General features: G+C 46.6%; 1 protein-coding gene across 4 annotated transcripts in view; it reads right to left on the bottom strand.

The window, feature by feature from the left end:
• The window catches only part of CTIF (cap binding complex dependent translation initiation factor), a 159,444-nt gene that overhangs the window by 66,365 nt on the left and 68,951 nt on the right, over positions 1-24,128 (bottom strand). For all 4 annotated transcript variants that reach the window (XM_088536631.1, XM_088536632.1, XM_088536633.1 and 1 more), the window contains one exon: positions 6,269-6,348. In XM_088536631.1, coding sequence (XP_088392757.1) covers positions 6,269-6,348 — 80 coding nt within the window. The remainder of the gene's footprint in view (positions 1-6,268; positions 6,349-24,128) is intronic.

The following is a 24,128-nucleotide window of genomic DNA, read 5'->3' as shown; positions in this document are numbered from 1 at the left end:
TCGCTTCCCGCTTCCCTCCTCGTGCCCGTGCTGGATCCCAGCAGGTAAAGTGGAGCCCTGCAACCTTTATTACCGGGTAAAGTGGTAGGATGCCCTTTATGGTGTTTTGAAAGGAAATTGTACAGGAACAATGTCCTGAGCCGGGTGTCTATTGAAAATTTTTCACAAAGGGACTTTGCCACAAGAGGAAGAGCGGCTTAATCAGTGCAGCTAATCAGTGAAGGTGGCTGAGTGTCCCTGAGGATCTGTAAAGTAAAATATAATGGGTAAAGTGATGTATCACAGCTCGCCTACATGCCTTGGCAGATCCTGGACAGTCCCCGCTTGGCCCCGAGCCCACGGTGGGCAGGACAGGAGAGTAGGACAGGATCTTCAAAGGTGGAAATGGAGCCACGGAGACTGCCCTGCTTTATTCACCCCACATAACCCTGTCCTCGACACGGGCACGAGCAGAGGGGCCCGTGGTGCTTACGCAACGTGCTGGGCTCGGGAAGTGGAAACTGTCCCTGACAGCCACCCGGGGCTCTCCAGGGATGAAGGATATTTCTGCTGCCCCCAGCTCGGAATCTAATTAAAAACAAAAACAACGTGGAAAACAAAAGTCCAGACTGTTTTTTCCTGGTCATTTAAGTGTAAAGCCAAGTTAACTGTAGGAAGCAAGGAAGCAAATTGGGACAGCACAAGAGAAAACTTGGGGACATTTCAGTAATCCTGTTATCAAAAGCCACAGGTATTTGAAACACACTGAGAAGAGGCAAGGAAACCATAAGAATCAATTTGTCCTACTTTTTTACTTCATGTAGGAGTGGGAAGGACCCTGGTAGTTTTCTGCCCCATTTCCTTATCCTCACACAAGGACTTTACAATGGGTAGTTCTCCCGTTGCAGAAACGCAGTCCTTAAATCCAAGTCTGACAGGAGAAGGATCTCAGTGGTAGGATGCTTTGGGTGAAAGTCCTTCCCCTGCACCTTGGGGACATATACAACTTGCTGCTCTGGTCACCCCAAACCCCACCAGGGACTTGGACAACACAACAGTCCCCTCTCCCATGGTCAGAACTGGCTTTAAACTTACCAAAGATCCATGCCTTGATATTGAAAAGAGGAATTTGGAAGTCTTTTGAGAAGGAGGACTGATTTTTCTTTGAATTTCTGCTCCTCTCCTAGCCACAGGGCTGTATTTCCTCCTGGAATTCTGTCCTGCTTTTCCCTGCAGAACAACCACCCTGTGAGTTATGAGCCTCACACATAAGGCTGTATCCACACACATAAGAAGACTTCCTTTTGGAAAGCAAATCAGCACACTTTTCCTGGTCCCTCAGTAAATCTCTCCCCCTCCCCAAGTGACCCAGATTAATTTCTGTGTTCCGTTAATCAGAAGATGAAGAACTGATGGAAACTTAGTTGTCTTGATCTTGCTTTGAGAAACCAACTGAAGTTCCACCAAAGTCCACGCGTCCCACCTACCCATTCTCAAGAGGGAACTCCTTGAAAACCTGTCACTTACTCAAACCATGGTAGTGATGGGCCAGAAGTGCATATGTAGAGGTGGACAGTTAAATATAGAGTAGTAAGGCTTTCAAGCTAAATCTGATTCTTGCCATCTTGTGGCCTGGAGTCTAAAAGAGGACTCATGAGCTTGAGAAAGGGCACTGCTGAGCTGAAATTCTAGCTACTGCCTTGGTTGGTGAAGAGTCTCTTTTAAAAAGGGGGAAAAATAGATGCTACATGTTCTTTAAATTGTCATCAGGATATAGGAATCATAGAAAATAGACAGGAGGGGAAGCCTGAGAATCATCTAGGCCATTTTATAATCTTCAAGACAGGGTAACTGAATCTAAACCACAGCTTGTGAAAATCTCTTCTTAAAAACTTCCTGTGAAGTTTCCACATCCTCAAGTGGCGATGCCTTTCCTCAGCATCTTTATATAAAGAAGGTGAATAGTTACCAAACCTACACCCAAACCTACAGAGAAAACACAAGAAATGGAGATTTGTGGAGTGTGAGGTGGGGAGAGCGACGCTTCTCCTTGCTCTGCCTCCCTGCCTACAAGCTCCTTGCAACAAGGACCTTGTCATCTCCTTTACAGAACCTCCCACAATTAAACTCTTAACCAGATGTGCTCTAACACTGACCTGTGGTATAGAAAATCTGCCAAACAGACCCACACTGACTATTTTTTAAATGGGAAATTCAATGCCTGTTTTAATGTCAACTTTAATCTGCTCCCTTGTGCAATGAGAGAATTACGGTTGTATGTGCAGGAACAAGGACAGAAAGACAGCACTTCTGAACCCTGCTTTGGGATTTTTTTAAAAAGATTCTATTAGAAAAAAATAGAATAATTTTGAAACCTCTTATTTTTCCATGAGAAAATAAGAATGGGGAGGTAATTAAACTAAGTCGAAGGCAAGAGGAAAGGATTTAATATTTCATTCCATCTTTTGTCCTTTATTGGAAAGAAAGGCCAAGCTTCAGCAGAGGATGGATTGTCCGTAAATTTCCAATGCTCTATCAAATACTTTGGAACATCAGCCATTCTTCAAAGAAACAGATTTTTCCATGAAAAAATACAAGAGCTATCAAAAATTTTGCTGGTAACGCACTTTTGACAACTCACTCACAACTCAGTTGATGGAGAGTGAATGGCGGAACTCTAACTAGGTGAGATGAATTCAAACGTAGCTTGGAGACATCATTTCTAGAAGAAAGGTGACAGGAATAAAGCGGGGACTTGAGCTGCATTTAACTTGGCTGGACATGAATGTCGTTTCACACAAGAAACACAAAGTTCTTCACTAGTCCAAGACTTGGCTTCTTCTGAGCCTCACGACTGTGACCCTGTTGCTACTGACCCTCTTCTAAGAAACTGGCTCTTCTTCCCTTGCATTCCTATATTTACACTTGCTCCCCAAACACGCCTCCAGCCCTCCTCGGCCTCCTAAGCAGGGCTCAGCTCCTTGCTTTTATTTCTGGCTTTAGCAGCACAGCTCCCATGTCCCAGGGCAAATCCTGCCTAATACCCTCGAGACTCTCTTCGGCGCAGGGGCCACGAGCTGCCGGGTGTTTTACAGCACTCTTAAAGTTTCCCTCCCATAAAAACAACGTCAGAACGGGCACGACACATTTTTCTCAGCTAATCAGCTAACTTTCTCGAGCTGGCCGGCGATGGGTCTGGCACAGCACCCTGGGCTTGGTTTTGCAATTTCATGGCTTTCCATATCCAGACAACGTCTAAAACAAAGGCCTGTAACTCCCAACTGTTTCACTGGCAATAAAATCTCTCCTCCGCTGCTCCTACGGCACACAGATATTTATACCACCTGTGCAGCTCCACCAGCTATGAAATGAATCCTTGCTCTGCTAACACAATGCCGGGGATATTAAGATAATAGCGCAATAAAGCGCCAACAGCTTTGCAACCAGTTTGTGTTCCAACACAATCTGGCATTTAAAGTGCAAACTAGTCTTGTTCAGCAAGACTTTTTTTTTTTATTATTTTCCCCTATTCCCGCTCTGCTGTGTGCTTCCCCCCCTCGCCCTTCACATAAAATAACCATTTAGAGACCTCACTGGCTGCTAGAAATCAATTTTAAAGTGCGAGGGCTCTCCTGGGGCATCTCATGTGGCACCGGAGCGACAGGCAGCCCGAGTTGCCATTCAGTTCCCAAACGCGCTGCGGAGCAGTGGGGATCCCGAGCACTTGGGCTGCTTAGATTTAATGTCACCCATCAAACCCTATGGAGCGGGGGCTGTCGGGGTCTCCCAGACGAGGTTTGGAGGATGGGGCCAGGTCTTTTCAGTGTGAATAACTGTTTAAAAGAACCTGCTGTTTCACTCCAGCTCTCTCTGCCCAGGGTTCTTAAGCTTTCGTGGTTCAAACATTTTGCTCTCTACATGTTGAACTCCAAAAGATCTGGCTGCTGGCAGTTTGTCGTGGTAATCTGAACAGACTGGGAAGCAGAAGAAATCCATCTAGCGTGATCCTCACAGCTGTGAAGTGGACTGGTTTTTCAGCTGGGATAAAAGCACTTATGTGCAATCATCCGCATTTCCATGAGCTGAGGCTCTAGCAGGTTGTGTCAGCCTGCCTCAAAAGAACATTTGTTTCCTGGGTTTCCTAGCAGCTTTGTGACTTTCAGCAGAGCTGTGCGAGCCTCACCTGGACAGCAGGTCCTCACTGCCATGAAGCGTTCATCACTCACACCAGCAAAGCAACACATGGTGGAGACAGACCCGATGCCTGTCGTGGGACAGGGCCATGACACGTGAGCCCATCGTTGGCTTAGAAGGGGTGCCTGGGCATGGAGCGCCCTTGGGCTTGATAATCTTGAAGGTCTTTTCCAGGCATAATGATTCCAAGCACCATGTCTGCGTGTTGCAAGTCGGGCTGCAGCTGGTCATGATGCTCAATTTCCACTTGCTCGAAGCATGAGACAGGAGATCCTGCTGCTCTGCTTGCTTCTTCCCCTTCAGCTCAAAGACATACTGCCTTCAGATGGCCAATAAAGATCCATTTTGAGCAGGGGGAGACAGGGTGGGAAGACTAAGGTCCAGTCCACGCTGCAATTCATGAATCACTGAAGACTCGAGCTGCGCTCTGATGAACCTCACCCAACCCCAGCTTGCAACACAGAACGAAACTTGCTTTTAAGCGTGTTCCTGCGATCACAGGGCTGCAATCCAGCTGAAATGAGGGATTTTTTTTCCCCCCCTAAATCACAAGACCAAATTGTGTTTTAAATTGGGTACAGGGAAAAAGAAAGGAGCCCAAAAGAGGAGTGGAAATGGAATTTGTCGCTGACTAACCACAAGGCCACAGACGCATGATCGATAGCCAACACCAGCCCCGTCTGATTTTCTTCCTGGCTTGCCATCACCACTTCACAATAGCAGCATAATAGCACCTTAGCGAGCGTATTCTGGAGGGATTACTCAAACGCCCTCCATTTTTGGCACTTTGTCTTATTTACCCCCACGAGACCGTTAGACTTAAACCAAAGAAACTGTAAAACCCTCAAGGATGGTGACATGAAAGCAAGTGAAACCAGACAGAGGCTTGTGATCAAGTACTACATCATAACTATCCAAATTACAGAAATGACACATTAAACTGAAAAACAGAGTTTTGCTCTAAGCCTGGGGGGAAATTCGCAGTGGGGACCAGCTTGCCATGCCTGCTCTCTGCCCACAGAAGAATGTTGCTTGAGCGTCGCAGCAAACTTCTTTCAGCTGTTTTTCAGTTGCTCAAACTCAGGAAAACCAAAGCAGAGTTAACTGTATCATGGCTTTTTGGAAGCCGTTTGTGCTTCAAGAAGTGATGGCCCTGTGATTCTGGGATGCAAACCCATGGTTCCTGGGCAACTCTTTGCAAGACTGCTTTGAAAAATGAGGTCCCAGTGAGGCATCAGAGCTTAGGCACCCAGTTTTCAGTTTATCCTTGAAGAACACATTGCCACTCTTTTTCTGGTTAAATTACATTAACCCTGCAAGCTCCTGGTCTCAGACAGGCCTTAGTGTCTTGGCTTTGCAGCCTCAGGCGCAGCCTAAGAACATGCATGCAGAGGAGAGCTACACGTGCAATTGCCTGTCTGATTCCTCCTCACTTATGTTCAAATTTAACCACAAGCACAATTCCTATGCAGGACTCTAGATGCCCTCATATAATTAAATGCACAACTTATCCAATTAAATACACAATTTGCACAATTAAATTAACTCAGTAGATTTAAAATCACCCAATCCACCCAGCAGCTCAGCTGGCTGGTTATTTAGCACGCAGACTCTCTCCCATAGAAAGGTCCGATCCTTACTGCCAACCCGTTGCAACCAAACATATTTTGCAGCAGACACCAAAAGCCAGAAAATTGCATTTTTTTAACCAAAGGAGAGAAAGTAAATTCCTGGAACTCAAAGCCTTTATGGGAAATATCTTGCCAGTTGCCTCTTCCCATCAAAGTGGGGGATCTGGCACAAGGACAGCTGGACATTAGGGTTGCTCCAGGTTCCCCCGAAGTGATGTAGCCCCAGGTTGCAGAATGGTCTCCATTTTCAAGCAATATAGAACACAGCCCAGATTTTAAAGACCAACTCATGGGATGGACAAACACCGCAGTTCCAGAGCATTAATGCTCAGATAAAGGATTACGAACCTACCCAACAGTGCCAACTGCTAAAGGTTAACATTGTCCAAAGACATTCCAGGAGACTGATGTGCAGCGAGGAAGAGAAGATAAAAACAATATATTCAAAGAGATGTTCCACCTACCTCCGGTCATTTCTCCTCCTTCTGAACAGCTTTTTGGTGTGTGCGATTTCAGCTTCATGAGGCAACGAATGGTAACCCTGCTGTAAAACAGAGCAGAGGCAATTATTAATTCCGAGCTACAGGAGGCATTGCAGTGCAGGCGGTCAGGGTGAGACAGAGACGGATGTCTAAAACGTGGATCTGCTGAAAGAAAAAGCTCCTGGCTAAGCATCTTTACAAAACACATATCAGTGCAGTACTTCAAACCTGATCAAGGAAGCTCTGAAAATCTCTGCAAGTCTCTTACAAGCACCCATCGCCATTTCAACGAACAGGGAATGAAGTTCTCCGCAGTTGCTGGGTGAGAGAACCATGTACAGTAGACAATTTGAGCATGCTCTGGTGCAACCCAAAGTCAAGGAACTCACCCACACCACCCATGACACTTCATACCATGTACACTGCTGCTGCAGCCACTTTCAGTCAGCTGTTCTCCTACTTACTCGCAGCAGCATTTCAGCAGTGCTGGAGGGTAAGTTGTAAGAAAGGGAGCATCACTTATCGAGCAGAGCACACATGAGCCCAAAGGGTTTGTCATGGCTGCACTGCTTGCTGTTAGCGTGGACAAGCCAATAAATGTGTTGTGGAGTATCTCATGGTGCCTCCTCAGCAGTAGCCATGAACCCTAGCCACCCCTTGGAGAAAGGGGTGAGTGGGATCCCATCCTATGGACTAGAAACAACAGAGATACTGAGGACATGAGATGACCTGCCCAAGTCAGCTCAGTGGAAGAGCTGCAGTAACCCAAGCTGCTCTTTCCCTGCCTTGTCCTCACTCCACTGAAGGTGCTAGGTTACCTCTCCTGCACTTGATATGCTCAGCTGATAACAGACATGCTCTGTTTACCTTCCTACTATGGGCACTGGGAGACTTTGTTAATGTGAGCTAAGAGCTCGGAGGTTCCTGGATGAAAGCCACTACGTAAGTGCAAAGTATTATTTATTTTCCAGAGACTACAGAGCTGTCATAACCATAATGATTTTTATTTATGTAGTATTGTACTTCCCAGGCTGGCAATAAAAGCCCTGTAAAAATTGCTCCTTTATTTCCACAACAATCTGTCTCATCCTCTAAGCTGCAGCCGCTGCGGGTGAATCACCACGCGAGAGGGGCCATGAAGGAGCATGTGGATAAGGGCAAGGGGTGGGCAGGAATGTTTCTCATCAAGCAACAGCCTTGTCACATCAGCATGATATCCCAGCACGGGCGCAAAAATTCTTTGTGCGCAAAGATCTTTAAAAATAAGAATTAACTTTAGTAGTGGTTATTGTAGTAGTATTGTATTGTTTGGAGATTCTCTGACGGAAAATGTAGAATAGGGTACAAAGGTCCTTTTCAATGATAACAGAAATAGGTCGGCGATTCTCTGGAGTCCTGAGTGAGCCTCCCAGATAGTGAGACCCAAAGGGCTTATTCTGACAGTCTGGTGGACAGTGGCCATGCAGCTACAGCCACTAGCCTAGAGCTCCTGAGGAACCTGGTCTCACCATGCAGGAAGTATTAATTCTTTTCAAACATTTCAAGCAAAGAGGAATTCTCCAAGATCAGGCGTAAGTCATGCTGCTGGCTAACACATCTGCACCTTGTTTTATCTTCAGTTGTGAAGACAGTTGTTTTCTGGAAAGGCAAAGAACATGGGCAGTTCCTCTTTTAACTTTTTCCATTGTCTTCACACTTCCCGAGCGAATTGAATGCACACAGGTCGGAGGGGTTTGCATGGGCATTCTAAAGCATGCTGAGGAGCAGAACCCAGCTCTCAGCAATTAAATCATCCATCTCTCCTTGGAACATCTATTAACACACCCTTAACACTCAGCGGTATCACTTCAGCCAAAGTGTCCTACAGTATAAACCATAGCAGTGGTAGAGAGGTCATCATTAAATTATGTTGCATGAGCTTTCCTCCAAATCTACTTGTCACTGAGGACCTGCTCAGTGTTGTTCTCCAGTCATTTGCTTACACTCATGAGCAAGAGCACTCTTCATGCTGCTTGGATCTTGCCTCTCCAGTCAAACAGAGCCCACCTTTCATTCGGGAGAGGTAATCTGGGAATACTGAAGGCTGGAAGGTGGCTTTCCTGTGGCCAAAGCTGGTTATCACTTATTTAACAAGACTTGACTCGAGCTTTTCCTGCAAATGAACATGTTATAGTTATTTTGGTGTAGAATCTTTGGTGGCTAATAGCTTCAAAAGCATGCTGAGGCTTTTGCGTTACTGAGGGCTGCAACAGTACCTTTTCTCATCTATTCAATCAATGTATTTTCACTGAATGTATAGGCATAGCTTTGTATCTCTGAGATCTCTGAACCTCTGAATATTTGACTGAAGTTGGCCAATAGGTTCCCAAGCTGGTGAGAGAAGGAAGGGAGGGAGCAGTCACAGACAGCTCAATCACATAAGCTCTGCTAGTTTAGGAAACCAGGCTAAAAATAGTATAATACTCGGTGAGACTGTTTCCAAATGTCGTACTACCGCAGCATGCTAAAGCCTGGGGTATTTTTAAGAATTTAAGCTGTGCTGCAGAAACATGTGCAAATATAATCACCCAGAGCTTGAAAAATGAAACCAGCTCTGCAGAATACACGGACTGAAACCACCGATTTCCGTAGGAGCAAAGTCTTTGCTAAGTCCCTCTGGCTCTGTGTCCCAGCTAGGAAGCCCATGCCCAGCGCTGCAGGTCTTCCTCCTCACAGAACACCACTGCCCTTCCTCAGAGGCACGAGCAAGTGACTCCTCTGGTTACAAACATAGATGAGAAAGGATTGAATAACAGGGGCATAAACGTCCAAACCAAAGAGCACATCTGGAAACTTTATGTGGCCAAACTGACCAGAACTCAGTGTCCCCACTAGGAAAATCAAGAATCAACCCCCTTCGATCATGCAGTTCCCTTCCCTTGTCCTCATCCTCAGACAATGTTTTTGAAAAAAACAGTCGCTGGTCCCTACTCTTGTCTATTTTGGTGCTTAAGCAGAGCTAATTTTGGAAGAAAGAAAAGTCCACTTTTTGTGTGTGTGCAGCACGCTGATGTCAAAGGAAATATCGGCCACTTCCAAGGAGGGCGGGGAGCACGGACACGTCCGAGGGCGCTGCATGGGTGGGAGCGGGACAGAGTCCCAAGTGCAAGGTGAGGACACGCATGACAGTTCTTGATTTGGCTGGCGGCTCCGCAGCGCAGCAACAAAAGTGCTTTCAATAAAGCTGACTTGCTGAGGACAGGGTGGACCTGAATTGCAGCTCTGCCATTTTTCAGTAAGCCAGGGCAGTAGTTAGAGGCTTTGCAAAGCTGGTATCATTGAATGAAAGCAAAAGGATGTGTTTTGCAATGCTGGAGAGAAAAGCACCCTCTGCTCTGCTACGGGTTTACAAGAAGAGCTACCCAAGAAAGATTTCATATCCACTCAAGCCAGAAAACACTGGCAAGCCAAGATGCTCAGGGTTTTCAAATACGGGTTTGCAACTTGTCAGTGAGCAGTAAGAATCACATTTGGTCTCTCCCACAGTGGTTTGATTTTGATATTTACTCCCAGGTGCCTTGAAGAGAACACAAGAAACATCCCACTTCAAAGCCGCTAGTTCTGGAAGCGAAAGGTGTGGGAAAAAGAAAGAACAAGAAGGTTCTTTTAGGCCCATGGTTTTAGAAAGTTCCACTAATCGGGGTCGTTTTTAATTTTGGAGCAAAACATTCTGCGGCTTTCATGGCGGGAAACTTCAAGCAGAGCCTGAGAAGCTCATGGGACTTCTAATGTACTTACAGCTATGTCAGCTCTAAATTACAAACATGTACATTGTAACTAGAAAGCATAGGAGCTTGGTCAGAGTGGGGCGTTTGGCAGCAGTCTGCTTTTGGGGCCAATCTCCCAGAGATCAAGTATGTTGAGATGTGTATATTCTTTTTCAGGTGTTTTGGGGACAAAAGTTCTCAAAGAAGAGAGGAGGATGACTTGCAAGCTTGGCTGACTGTTATATGACTGCTTAACATATGCTAAGGGAAATCCATAATTTACCTAAATTGGTGAAAACTCACAAGGAAAATCAAAGTTTGACACTGCTCCCAGGAAAATGGTGTGTACAGGTGGTTTGCAGAGGGCAACTCAGAGCAGACAGAGCCCGAGGAAGATTTCTGCCAAGGACAGGATGCTGCGGAGGGTCAAAAGCCACACTACAGGCTTGCTGCAACCTGTCAGCATGGAGCACGGTGTCTTTTTAGCAGCACGGCAAAGGTAGCTGTGCACACGCTCACACTCATGGATGCTCTTTCCAGTGTCTACGGGAAGCACTCAATGGACACGCCTGAACAACTAGACCCCGTCCAACCACCCATAGGAATCCGGCAAGACGACAGCTGCCTCCTTGCTGTCACAGCATCATTTGCATAGAAGTTTAATGAAAGAACAACAAAAAAAAATAAAGAAAAGCTTTCAAGATCTCATTGACATTCTTGCACCAACCCAAGAGCCTCCGTCGTTGCCATCTTCCCTTTCAACATCTGGCCACCTCCTCAGGGAACTGCCCTCTGGGAGCCGTCCTGCCACTCTCCTGAAGTCACTAAGCCAACGTTACCAGCCTGGAGACAGACGCTGAAGCGAGACTAAGGACCAAAGGAGAGAAAGGGTAACTTTTCAGGCATCCTGCTCTGGGTTGAGGCTGGCTAGTGTTTTTCTCAGTCATCCTTTGCAGCAGAATTAAACTAAGGCGTTGGAGGGAAGCACCAGCTTTCTTGATTTGGCTGATGATGGTCAATCACAAGGAGATAGATTGAAATACAGCACTTTTTTTTTTTCTCCAGGAGCACTCCTACTTCATCAGCACTATTCCACACTCTTCCTCCTTCCCCTCAGCTTCTAAAAGTCTCAAGTGCAAAAGTCTACGGGACTGCACAAATGCAAGGTGTCAGGCATTTCACTGAGACCTGGCAGGAAACCAGGAGGCAAGGGACGACTGGAGGTCACTGCTTTGCCTCTGAGCTGCTCATGTCTGTCTGACTCAGTCTGCTTTGCAGATGTGAAACTAGGAAGCAACTGTCTTCACTTTTACTTATTTCTGCATTTCTGGTGACGCAGGCCAGGCAGAACCAACGTGCGCAGCCCTCTAATGCTGGAGCATCCCGAGGCCGTTGAATTCAAAGCTGCGATTTTGGAGAGCGAACAAAAAATTCTGGGAGAAGCTACAGGACAGATGGAAAAAACAACACTGGGGTGATGAGAGGAGGAAAAGAAACTATCTGGCAATATCAAAGTATCATTCCACATGAGCTTTATCTTGAGAGCCTTTTCTGCCCTCAAGAAACATCTCCGCCCCTGCTTATTTTAAACAAATGCTTTCGGAAGGCTTGAACTGAACAAACAGGTTATCAGGCCTCCAGTAGACGCTGGGAGTTTTGTTCCGTTTCATTACACACAAAGTTCAGGGTGGGATGTTTTTTTCTGGTGAGGGGAGGGAGAAAGGAGAGGGGAGAGTGGGACTTGCAGAGGCTCTGAAGACGCTGCCTCTGCTAATGCTTAGGCAACACCAGAGAGGCTGTAGCCAAGGGCAGAGTGCTAGAAAAGGAAAAAAAAAGGAAAGGAAAAACTGCAGTTCCACAAATGATCTAAAAAAACAACCTAGAAACTTGTAAGGTGCTGTGATAAAGACACTTTAATCTGCCTTTGTGAGGAATTGTTCATGGCAGCCCTGGAAAGCCCGGGGCAGCACACAGCCATAGACGTATTTATCTAAATGTTACTGTGTCAGCCCCATGCTCCTGGTGCCTAGTGGGGTTGAATGTGCCAGTGTTTAGTAGAACCAATTCTCCAAATGGGAAATGTCCTGGTGGGATCGCTGCAGAAAAGCAACGCGCTGCTTGGCCCTTCCCTGCCCTGCCCCCCTACCCCTTAACCCCTATTCCAGAGGCATTAGACCAAGCTGAGCAGTAGCATCGGAGGGCAGAGCCTGAACGCACGCGCTGTGGTGTCAGACTACGTCACACTGGTCCATGAATCTCAATGGCAGCTGGTCCCTGTGTAGCTTCGCATGGGTTGAGGTTGGGTGGACAGAGCGTGGACAGGCCCTTCACTTCCACTGCCAACGTGATCCCAAGCTATCTTCCCACCTACCCAATCAAAGCCAGATTTACAATGCTGAGAAGGAGCATTAGAGGCATTTCAGATACTGCCAGCTCCTGGGAGAATAGCTGCTATTCCTTCTCCCCATTCCAGGAATTTCCACAGAAACTGGCCTGCCACTCGTTCTTCTGCGTTACATGAGGGGAATTTTCTATCTCTTGAAAGACGTCGGCTGTTGCATGAACCAAAGCCTTGACCTGATTTGGAATCCACAGAAGAATACCAAACAATGTCAGGAAGCAGCCTGTAAATGATTTCCTCTACATTAAAATTTAAGTGATAAATTTGTTCCCTAAAACTGCAAACTATTCATTTTTCCTGGAAGGTGTTTATAATAATAGCTGCACTTCTGTATAAGGAATCAATCAGTGCTCTTTTTTCATCTGGACTCGATACTAAGGCAGGAGAAAGAGAAAAGGTTTTACAGAATGCTCCAAGCCTGAGGTGGGAAGCAGCTAAATCAGAGCACTTCCCTGCAGTGACTTTTCTCATGCCTCAGCAGTCACCCTGCAATAGATGTGGCTTAGACATTCCTAGGGAGATGTCCTGGCTCAGAAGATTTCCGCAGGAGCTGCATCTTTGTGGGCGCCCGTAGACGTGTGTTGGCCAGCAAGGGCTGAAGGGCACTGAGAAGGAGATTCTTCTTCCAAAGAAGGGTTGGGAGCACCAAAGCAATGGCAGTGATGGTGGCATAACTGTGACAGCTAGACAACAACACTGGGGCTATTCTGTAAGGTGCTCTGCCTCCCAAGTTGCCCCAGAGATGCAAACTCTTGGAATCCCATTTGCTGAGTGTGAATGACAGTTTATAGGGCCCCTCTCACAAATTGCAGGCATTTTAATGAATTACAGACCCTGCACATGCCATCCCAGATCCAAAGAGGCATCTTGTAAGACTCTTATCTTCCCACTGCTTTTCCTCACTATTTGCTCTCGCCTCCTGGCACAGGGTGGACACTGAGCTAGATGGAAGATAGCACAGACCTTGGCGTCTGAGCACTTTGTAGCAGCACTTCATCCCACTGCAGCCAGCTCGGGAATAAAACAAAAGCAGCTGAGAGAAGGGCTATAACAGCCCCATGTGGAACTGGGAGAGGAGGGGAAACACAGAATAAAAAATGTTAGAAATCAGACTGGCATACTTAAGTATGTCACGTAATTTACCTTGAGTCTTCCCCAACACCTGGTGCTGATCATCATCAACAACCTTTCTGGGGTCTATTTTTAAACTCAGCCCTGGAGCTCCTGAATTAAACACAAGTTGGAGATAATAAAACTTTAAAATCCAGGACAAAGTCTCCTAGGAGGAACTGTCTCTGCAAACAGATTCCGATGCATAAACACACCGTCTGGCTGCCGCGATCACCGTGCTGGGCAGGCCGAGCCAGAGGCAGCACAGGCAGTGCCGCCAAAGCCCGGCTACGCGACGGGGATACGTACCCAAATCCCTCCTGGAAACTGCATTGAGACAGGGTGCCCCAGACGGACTGCGACGGACACACTGCACCATAGGAAGAGTATAAATAACAGACAAAAGAAATCCCCTTTGTTACCAGAATCCGCAAATCCAGAATCAGTCACAATCTGACTTAGGAAATAGAGTTTTTCCCATGTTGTAGCAAAACGGGAACAATACTTCAGGAGTGGAAGTTACTCTAATTGTTTTAACTGATGTTATTTTAGTGTTGTTTAGGTTTATTGTTTATTTGTATGTATTTCCTCTAGCCGGGTCACACTGAAAAACAAACCTTGTTGTCAGCAGTAAAGTGTCCCATCCACAAATACATTTAGTCAATAAACAGAGATAAAACCACACCAGGGATTTTCTCCCAGGTAGCCTGAGTTCCTCTGGAAAAAGGGCTGCACTGGTCTGAACAGGCTGAGCTAGATTTTGCCTTGTTTGCTCTAATTTGGGGGTAAGGGTGGAATTGCTTTAGTTGGGAGCAATAATAGTACAACGTTGCTATGGGCATTTTTGTAACTTAAACTATTTCAGTCCTCTGGGGACGTAGCAGATGTTTAAAATACTCTTTCCCTCTATACTTTTCAAGTTTATACAACCTGCAGCTTATACGCATGTTGCTGTGCTCCCTCATACTGGCTCGCGAGCCAAGGTGAGGGATGCGGATGAGACAGCAAGAGAAAACTTGCACCAGCCCCATTGGCTGCACGGAAGGTAGGAGCTCCACCACCCTCCACCTGGTTCTCCTGACACTTGCAAAGATGAGTACTGCACATGCATGGAAAATTCACTGGTGTTGAGTAGCTAATACAAACGCAGATATCATCTCATCTGATGGCTTTAGAATGAAGAAGGAACATTACCCTTCATTCGTTGTTCACACTAGCACCTCTTCATCACATATCAGGCAATCTTGGTGGAGGGTGTCATGAGGAAGACAAGTCCTTCACAGGACAGGCCTTCCTGATAAAATTCTAAGGTCATCTATTAACAGGTCCCTTGGGACATCAGAGAGTTTGGGATTAGCTCATGGAAGCTCACAGAAGTTGGAACAGTCCACCAGTGATGAAGTTACAAGTATGCTGGCAACCACATCACCATAAAAACAAGAGGTGGTTGCTCTTTGCAGCGTGGGTAGATGCAGCGGCACTACAATAACTTTCTCACCATTCAACCCTTGGCACTGCTATGGCACTTCCCTTTGGAGACTATCCAAGCACATCAAGTTTCCTAACACCTTAAGAATGCAGACAATAGCTATAAGTCAATATGCACTCTTCTGCTCTCCTACCTGGCGGGTAGCAGAAGCAACAGGCCGGTCTGCAATAGATCCTGAATTAATTATCCCAGACATCTCCAGTGCAGAGACCGGCTGCATGCTTATCATGCCACAGAAAATCCATCTCCTCATATCACTATGCCCTACTAAAATCACTGTGACTGCAGTCAAAAGGAATTGTGCCACCAATTTCAATGGGGTCATGACTGGTGGGACCCCATTTTGACCTACCAGTCTCAGTTCTTCTTGCAGAATCAAAAAGGGCACATTCATGGTTGGTGCAAGCTGTGCACACTATCACCATCTTTTTCTTCTTTGGGCCCCTGACATCGTTCTTCAATCACTTTCAAAGTACAGATATTCCAGTTTTAAACTCCTGCACTGAAGACATAGCCAACACACAGCTCCTGGGACTATACCACAAAGAAAGAAAACAAGAACAACAATAAAAAGGTGTTTTGTCCTTTCTGAAATCCCTGCTTAGTCTGACTCAGCCATGCAAATGTCACTTAATTCTAGGAAAACAAACAAACAAACAAAACTCATTCTTCCTTTTGAAAAGCGCAATTTCTTCGCAGGAATGTGAGTTGTGTGACACAGGAAAAGTGTGACACTTCTCTGCTTGCCGGAACACTCACTTTGCCATTGGCTGGGGGTACACATTAAAAAACTGGAGAACCTTAGGCTCTCCTCAGAGTCTCTTAATTAAGTTGTATCAACAGAAGCGGTGGTCAGGTTGCCAGCAGTTTATACATGGGTAGAAGAAACTATTTCTTGAATATCTGCCTGCTCCTTCCCCAGATTTTCCATTTATGTATCAAACACTAAAATTCCTCCAGTTGTAATGGATTTTAATGCAGGAACAAGTACATAAAACTTTATGCATTTGCTATAGAGTATCAATCATATCACATCATATATTAATTATCCTAGTGGTTTTTAACTTGTGCTTTACAGGCCTCTGGGAGCCATGGACTACTTTGAGTAGTGAAACAAGTAGGAGTAAGAAAAGTAAGTTCCTATCTGCTTTACAGCCATCTCCAAATGTGACATCTTGACATGGATATGGCACTTCCATGAAAACCCTTTCACAGTTCATGTTCAAAGAAGGCTGGAACCCCCTGAAGTGAACATGGCTGGCTCAAGCACCCACCAGCAGCTCCAGCAGGTATCTGTGGAACCTTCTCAGCTCCACGCTCAGCCAGGCTAAGAATCAAACACCAGACTCTGAAAAATTACTTTTTATCCAAAAGCTGCTGCAGGACAAGCAGCAAGATTGCAGTATCTGCCTTCCCACATCTTGCAAAAGATGAACTCAACCGTGACAACTCCAAAGATCCAAGAATAGCTCCTGTTCTCCAGGTACCGCTCAAACGTTAGTCTCTCTGCCATGACAAGCAAGCACCGTGATGGCTCTGGGATGACTGCTGTGAGTTTCCAACACATTTCACACAGGAGAAGCAGAGGAGCCTTCAGGCTGTTCCTCATGGAAACCAGGTGGCGACAAAAAGCCAGTCACGAGAGCAACAAAACTTCATGAACAAAGTCAACTTCTGGGTATTTTCACGTGCCAGGTGACAGTACCACAGCCTTGTCTCACTGTCATTTCTCAGGCCACGTTATGTGGAAACAGCTTGACCCCAGCATCCATAGCCGTGAACCCTGAGGATGTTTACGGGCAGTACTTAGGAGGATTTGCGCTCTGAAAGGTGTTTGCACTGTGTGTTGTGCTGCCTTCCTTGCCAGGGCTTTTCCAGCGCCCTCACTCAGTGAATGAGACCTTCTCTGAAGAAGGATGGAGCACACACAGGATGGTTAACACTGGGGCTCAGCTCCAAAACACAACTGTTGGGCTGGAAAAGGGCTGGGATAGACCATAACTTTACTGACAGATTCTTTGTTATTATGTCCTGGAGAAAGGACAGGCTTTGGGCTCTGCTTAATGCCAACAAACGATGTTTGTAAAGCTCCTTAGAGACTAAACCTGCCCATTTTCACCTCTGCCCCTTGAACTCTTCTGACCACCAAACGGGCAGCACAACCTTGCTCTGTGCTGCTCGCCACAGAAATGGCTAGCAAATACCCAATACAAACATCTCCCAGACAACCCACCCACTGAAAGGCACGGCTAGAACAGCCTTCTGCTGTTCTACATTTATGCTCCCCAAGACCAACCCTGCAGTGGAGTCTCCTAGCCTCTGATGATCACTGATACATGACATTATACAGGCATGCCAGTGCCCAAGAGGCACCCACACATGGTCCTTCCTCTTGCTTGTACCTCCGTTAGAATTCCAGAATGGCTGAGGTTGGAAGGAACCTCTAGAGACCATCCAGTCCAACCCCTGCTCCAGCAGGGACACCCAGAGCAGGGGCACAGGGTGGCATCCAGGTGGGTTTGAAGATCTCCAGAGAAGGAGCCTCCACAGCCTCTCTGGGCAGCCTGTGCCAGGGCTCTGGCACCCTCACAGCAAAGAAGTTCTTCCTCACATGGAGGTGGAACTGCCTGGGGTTCAGCTTGTCCCTGTTACCCCTTGTCCTGTCACCGGCCACCACAGAGAAGAGCCTGGCCCCATCCTCCCTACACTCTCCCCTCAGGTACTTGAACATGTTGGTCAGATCCCTCTCAGCCTTCTCTTCTCCAGGCTGAACAGGCCCCGCTCGCTCAGTCTCTCCTCACACGACAGATGCTCCAGTCCCTCCATCACCTTCGTGGCCCTGCGCTGGCCCCTCTCGAGCAGCTCCAGGTCCCTCTTGTCCTGGGGAGCCCAGAACTGCCCCCAATACTCCAGGTGTGGCCTCATCAGAGCTGAGTTAGGAATGAGGACAACCTGGAAAACCAGGACATTTAAAGCCTGACCTTTGAGAAATCAATTCATCGGATGTCTCTGCATGTGCTTGTGTCTCTGCACTTGGCAGCTCCTGCCTTTCTCTCCTTGTCAACGCCCAAAACGTTTGTTTAGCACCCATGGCCTTAGGCCAGGAAGGACGCCACACTGGGAGCAAAGTCGTCTCCTGCGCGCCTCGAACCAGAGCAACAAAGCGAGGCTCTTCCTCACATAAAAAAAAAAAAATGAAAAAAAAATTCCCACCAGCTAAGAAAAGCTGGAGGTTAATATAAATTCCATGGTTTTGAGGGGGAAATGGAGATGCATTCAAAGACTCAATGGCTAACCACGCTTCCTTCGTCTGGCAACTGCAAGCTCCGTGAGTAGGGTTATTGAGGAAGTTAGACGAGGGCTATATTTGTTCCAGCTGCAGATTTCCCTTAACCCCTTTGGTAGTGATGTTTTCAAAAAAACAGATTTTGTTTTCTGATGCTTGCTTTTCATTTTCATGCTTGCCACGTTACAGCTATTAGCTTTAATCACTGTCATTCATAGATTAAAAATAATGAAAAAACCCTTGCCACTCTAAGAACTCCAGGCTGGATGAGCAAAGGGGGAGATTAAAACAAGGCTTTCAGGAATTAACTTGGAACAGGAAAGAAGAAGATAAAGCCATTATAAAAGCTTGTGCTAATACAGGAGTCCTTTTTGTTGTAAGTGTTAATGCAGCCATGCAAATTCCTATGAAGATTTATTAGTCAGGTCATATAATCTGTTCTCCTTCCTCTTATGATGATGAAGTTGAGGCTATTTTTCTCTACTAAAATGTTTTTCTCAGTTAAGAGGGAAATAGCTTTTTTCAAGACTGTTTGTGGGATACAAAAGGCTAACTTTGAAGCTGATCCTTTTATAAGAGTGAAATACAGAGGCACTGAAATTAAGATAAATGTTTAGAGATTAAACTGTTAGGATTCTCCCTATGAGGAGAGTACATACAAGAGATTTACAGCACTGTGCCTCTTCACTATCCCAGTATTGCTACAGTATTGCTCACTACCCCAACACAGGTACAGCATCTTACCTCTCTACTGACTGCCTCAACGGGATCTTAGTTCACTTTATGTGAATCTGCTCCTAAGTCTACTATTTGCCTTGGCCCTCAGCCAGCAAAGCACTTAGGCACATGCTTAAAGTTAAGCACAAGAGTAAACAGATTGAAGTCAGTAGGACTTAAAATTAAGCACATATTTCAAGGATTTGCTGGATAAAGGCCTTAACCCTGGTGTGCCACGTTTAACTAGGATGACTCCCAGCTTACTAGTTCCCCTCTTTCCTCGACCTCCTCTCCATTAGACCAGGCAACAAACGGTTTCTGTTTTGCTGATACGTTTTTCTACTCTGCTAAAGTTTGGCTTTAGAGGAACTTGGCCTTGCCTATAGGCAAAAGCATGTCTTTCTTTAATTATACCTGCCTGTGAAATACCTTCCAGAAATCCCCACCCAAACAAAGCCTCAGGAAAGGAAATAACGGAAATTCTTAATGGTTTCCACGGGGAAAACAATCCTAACCAGTGAGACAAGGCGCACGTAAGATGAGCCTGATGCCTGCTCCTACTGTACATGATTCCCAACTCAGAGAGGTTCCTGAAAAAACAGGAGACACCCCTGGGTATTACAGGCCTCATCTCTCAAGAGAGAAACTTCTCAGAACACGACTGCTGGACGCAGTTCTTATCATGTCTCAAATCCTGCCTTGCCAATCTGCAAAAGTCTCATGGTGGACACATGGAAGAAGACACAGGGGCCAACACGAAATCAAAAAAACCACCGTATTTTTCTCCACAGAGAACGGCAGCAATTGGCAGCCAATGTTCCAAAGGGCTGCAACCTCTGAAGGGGTGTGGGTATCTCACAAGCCCCTCCACAACTCTTCTCTGTCTGCCGTGCTCACTGTTGTGCGACCTGTAACTTTATTGAGCCTATTTCAGTTGCAGCTACACACCTGAGGAGCCGGGCTCTCCTGGGGCTGCACGCACGCGTGCTCTTCTGGCACTCCGGCGCACCACCTAAACAGGCAGCACTGGCAGGACACAGAAGAATCGGAGAGAACAAACAGAAGACTAGAAACTTTAAGATTTGCTGTTTATTTCTCCAGAAACAGGACTGCTTTTAGCCATGACTAGCAACTTGTCCTCGCTTGACAGGAGGCTTGTGGAACTTCACCCAAGTCCCACTCCCATCCCTTACCCATCCCCATTCAACTGCACTTCCATCTGCTCTCGAACAGTCAGTCCTTCCCACCATGGTATGATCATCGGACCTGCCTGTGCTAGGCACAGCAATGACACTAAATAATCAATAAATTTTTGAAAAGCATCTGTGAAAGATGCCTGAATTACTCATCCAAACTGCAAACTGTTTTGGATGATCACTAGATCATTAAGTTTCATGGCAGCATATGCAGAAAAATTTTGTTGCTAAAACATCTAATTTTATCTTGTCCAACCTGGTGTCAGAAAGGCTACCTCAGACCCCCTGGAACAGGGGCACGGTTGTCTTCTGCTGCACTGCAGCCTGGCCCTTCCTGAAGCCAACTGCCTCTCAGAAACTGAGGACTGTCACAAGAAATTCAACTGTTGTACACAAATCACACAACAAAAAGACATGGCATGCATGGAGACAAAAAAGCCAATCTCACACTTCTCTGTTCTCCACCAAGGTCAATATTATCATTTACTATTTGTATTGCTATGCTGTTTGGAAACACAACAGAAATATGGGAGCTAGATGAGTGAGTTAGACCCAGAAATCAGAAAGCTGCTCCAGGATGTTCTGCCAAGGGGAAAGCAGCATAATATTGAGGCGCAAAGAAGAACTGGCACCTTACATTTACCTTCAAAAACAGGCACTTGTTAAAAAAAAAAACAGTTTAAATAAGTGTGTTTGTGTAAGCATTTATAAATTAAGCTAAGAATAGTTTTCCTTTCAAATAAAGGTCCCTTGTAGTGTGTGTAGTCCCAACACTGCAGCACTGTGAAGATGGGTGTGAGAACCTGAACTTCTCCCTGCCGCTGGGTTTTCCCACTGTGCCCTCCATATTTCAGTATTCAGACACGACACGTGGCAACTTCCTCCATCTCCTCTGTCAGGGTTCCTGACCTCTTCCAGCTTTCTGTAGCCAGGTTTGACTTCAGCCCCAAGACACAGAGCAGCCTCTCTGGGCAACAGCAGAACAAGAGCAGTTTCCACACACGTGCGCATGAACTCACACACACCCCGGGTTGCACTGACTCGCAGGCGAGGGGAGACAGAGTGGAGAGCGGAGCCACCGCGGAGCTCTTCAGATCATGTCAGGTCGCACGTACGTCTGAAGTTGGCCACGCAGTTCTCAGCAGCGAGGAGCAATCCTGTAACGGCAACTTCCTCCATCGTTTGCAGAGCTGATCTTCAGGAAAGCTCTGGAGCGCGAGGAAATCCTGACCATCGCCACCAAAGCGTTATCGACACAACAAGGAGATAATAACGGCAGGAACTGCTTACGGCAAAATCACCCTCCTGATTCATGCTAGCGATTGGTGCCAAAGTCCAACAAGCAGGCTGCTCTGTAACGGAGTGAGAGGAGGTCACACAAGCTATTAGCTGATTACTGTCAGGAAAAGAGGTGGGTTCCTACAATTTGAGGAGCATTGTCCACCCTCCTTGTGGAATGGGTCATATCTACACTGCGCAAGACAGAAAAACGTCTCATCACTCAGGTTGGAATAGAGCCTGGAGTGGCCTACGAGGGCACTCAGGGCTGGTTCTTGGTTGCTTAGGATTCACAGGGAAATCATGGAAGCCCTAGAAGTGCTGCGATCTGTGTATTAACCCCCACAGGAGAGACACGCAAGTTGCTTTGAAGAAAAAGGTAGACCTGTGTGCACAGAGCTGTGGGACGGGCCCTGTCAGCACTTCTCACGGGATCTTCTTCTCTAGAGATTGCTGATTCAGATCTTCACAGTCTGTGACTTGTTTTCTAGGAGCAGCATTCACGTAGTGGAAAGTGTTGCCTTGAAAACCTGGGGCCAGCAGACACTGCTTAATCCCTGGAATACTCTCAGCGTGGAAAGCAGTTGTGCCTCTTCCAACCCCATCCTTGCTCTGCAGCTGCACAGCAGCGATGCACAGGATTTGCACATGTCCTGCGAGAGCAGGAGATTCCCCCACCCTGGATAAGTAGAGAACCAGCTCAACAAGGAGCTCCTGAAAAAGGTCAAGACCTGGAGAGTCACAAGCGCTCACCTAACATCTGCAAAGATCTGGGAGCACACGGAGCAGACACTGTGAAAAACGGTGCCATGGGGCCCTAGAGAAACTATGCCAAAGCCAGAGCCTGCTAGAACGATACTTGAGTAATGGGTACGTTACATCAGCCCTGAGAAAGCCCCCAGTACCTTCTCCAAGCGCTAACACTGCACAATAAATAGAAGGCTCCAGAGATTTGAGCTTTTTTTTTTTTTTTTTTTTTAGCAACTCAGGATTACTAAATTCGCAGAGCTGTTCAAGAATCTCTCTTTAATGTCACATGTGTGGCTCAAGTCCCTTAGGCCCCAGCAGCAGCAGCCTGGGATATTTGCACATATCCCGCACAATGGAAGGAAGAGGGTGTAGGAGGGAGGATCAGACTGCTGACCCCTTTATTGTTCTTGGGCCAGAAGAAAGCTTCCTCCTGGCTTAAGAACCACTGCACTGAAAAAGTTTTCCAGCCAGACCGAGTCACATAGAGTCACTGGGTTTTTTTTTTTTCTTTTTTTTTTGTCTCTCTCCTTCCCCTGCCTCCCTCTTTGGTCGAGCGACGGGGAGTCACAGGGTTGCGCTCCATTCACAAAATACCTGCTGCACATCACGTAGTCCTTCCCCCCGGCGGCGGCAAAAGGCGCTGGAACCCAAGCAAACGAAAATAAACCATTTTTCTCTGCGGGTTTGAAAATAAAAAAAGAAGGAAGAAAGGACCCTGCTCCCAGACTGACGCCTCCAGCGCGCGCACACCGGGGAAGGGGTAGGCGGGGGGAAGCGAGACGACGATATGAAAGAAAACAAAAACAGCAAATTCTGCTCAGAAAGGATTAAATGGAGGTTTTCCAAAAAAACACCCCACCATTATATAATGAGGCTTAACTCGGAGTCACAGGGGTCACACGATGCAGCAGACTGGAAAAACCAAAGTGCAATGCAGCCTTTTAATTGTTAAGCCAACCTTAAAAAAAATAAAATAGAAAAACAATACTGTGATTGCACAGCAAGGTGGCCACTCACACATCAACACTCTGATTTTTGCCCCTTTGCTCTCTCCAAGTGCAACGGCCTTCAAGGAGAACTCAACTTTTCCCCTTTCCGATTTTTGGGTTGGTAACCTTCTTTGTCTAGACACCTCTCGGTTGAGTCGCGGCCCCCTCCAGACCCAGGAGCTGATTTGTGAGCCCCGTCGAGCACCTCTCCGTGCTGGGCCAGGGGCTGATCCTGGCTGTGCTGCAGCATCTCGCTGAAGGCGATGGGAGAGCTCGGCCCCGTTTCTGCAGCACGTGGGTCTTGCTCTTGAGGACTTAGGCACACATGGTTGACTCCCATTGCAGATGAAATGAAGAGGTCCTCGTGCTGGGTGACAGACAGTAATCAGATACTTCAAGCACAATTCTGCTCGTGGAAATGACTCTTTTAACTTTGTGCTGGTGATCTCAGTAGCAAAACTTGTGCTTTTTAAGGGGATTATTTTTATCATGTTGGTTACATATAAAAAAACTCAACTCTGATCAACTGTGGCAAACCACCTAGCTAGCCCACGGGTGCTTTGCTGGTATGAGAATGAATTGGTTGCTAAACCACTGGAAACATCTCCTTGAAAATCCCCTGTTGTTCACATGCCCCAGCATCTACAGAACTGAGCAAAGAGCTTTGGGAATGCTAAAATGTGAGAAATTGGGCTGATGGAGAATGACTACATAGAAAACCCCATTCCAGTACTCTCTTTCAGAGAGTAGATTGCTTCCCACCCTGAGGAGCTATATTGCTCTTCTCCAGCACATAGATTCTTCTTCGTGTCTCCAGCTACAAGAGCAGAACTTGCAGTTCATGCACACGTGGGAAGCAGCATCCACGAGGATCCCTGTT

Source organism: Tinamus guttatus, unplaced genomic scaffold (genome assembly GCF_059628265.1).
Source record: "Tinamus guttatus ecotype Peru unplaced genomic scaffold, ASM5962826v1 Tinamus_guttatus_pri_ptg000685l, whole genome shotgun sequence".
Lineage (NCBI taxonomy): Eukaryota > Metazoa > Chordata > Aves > Tinamiformes > Tinamidae > Tinamus > Tinamus guttatus.
This window is presented reverse-complemented; position numbering and strand designations above follow the sequence as displayed.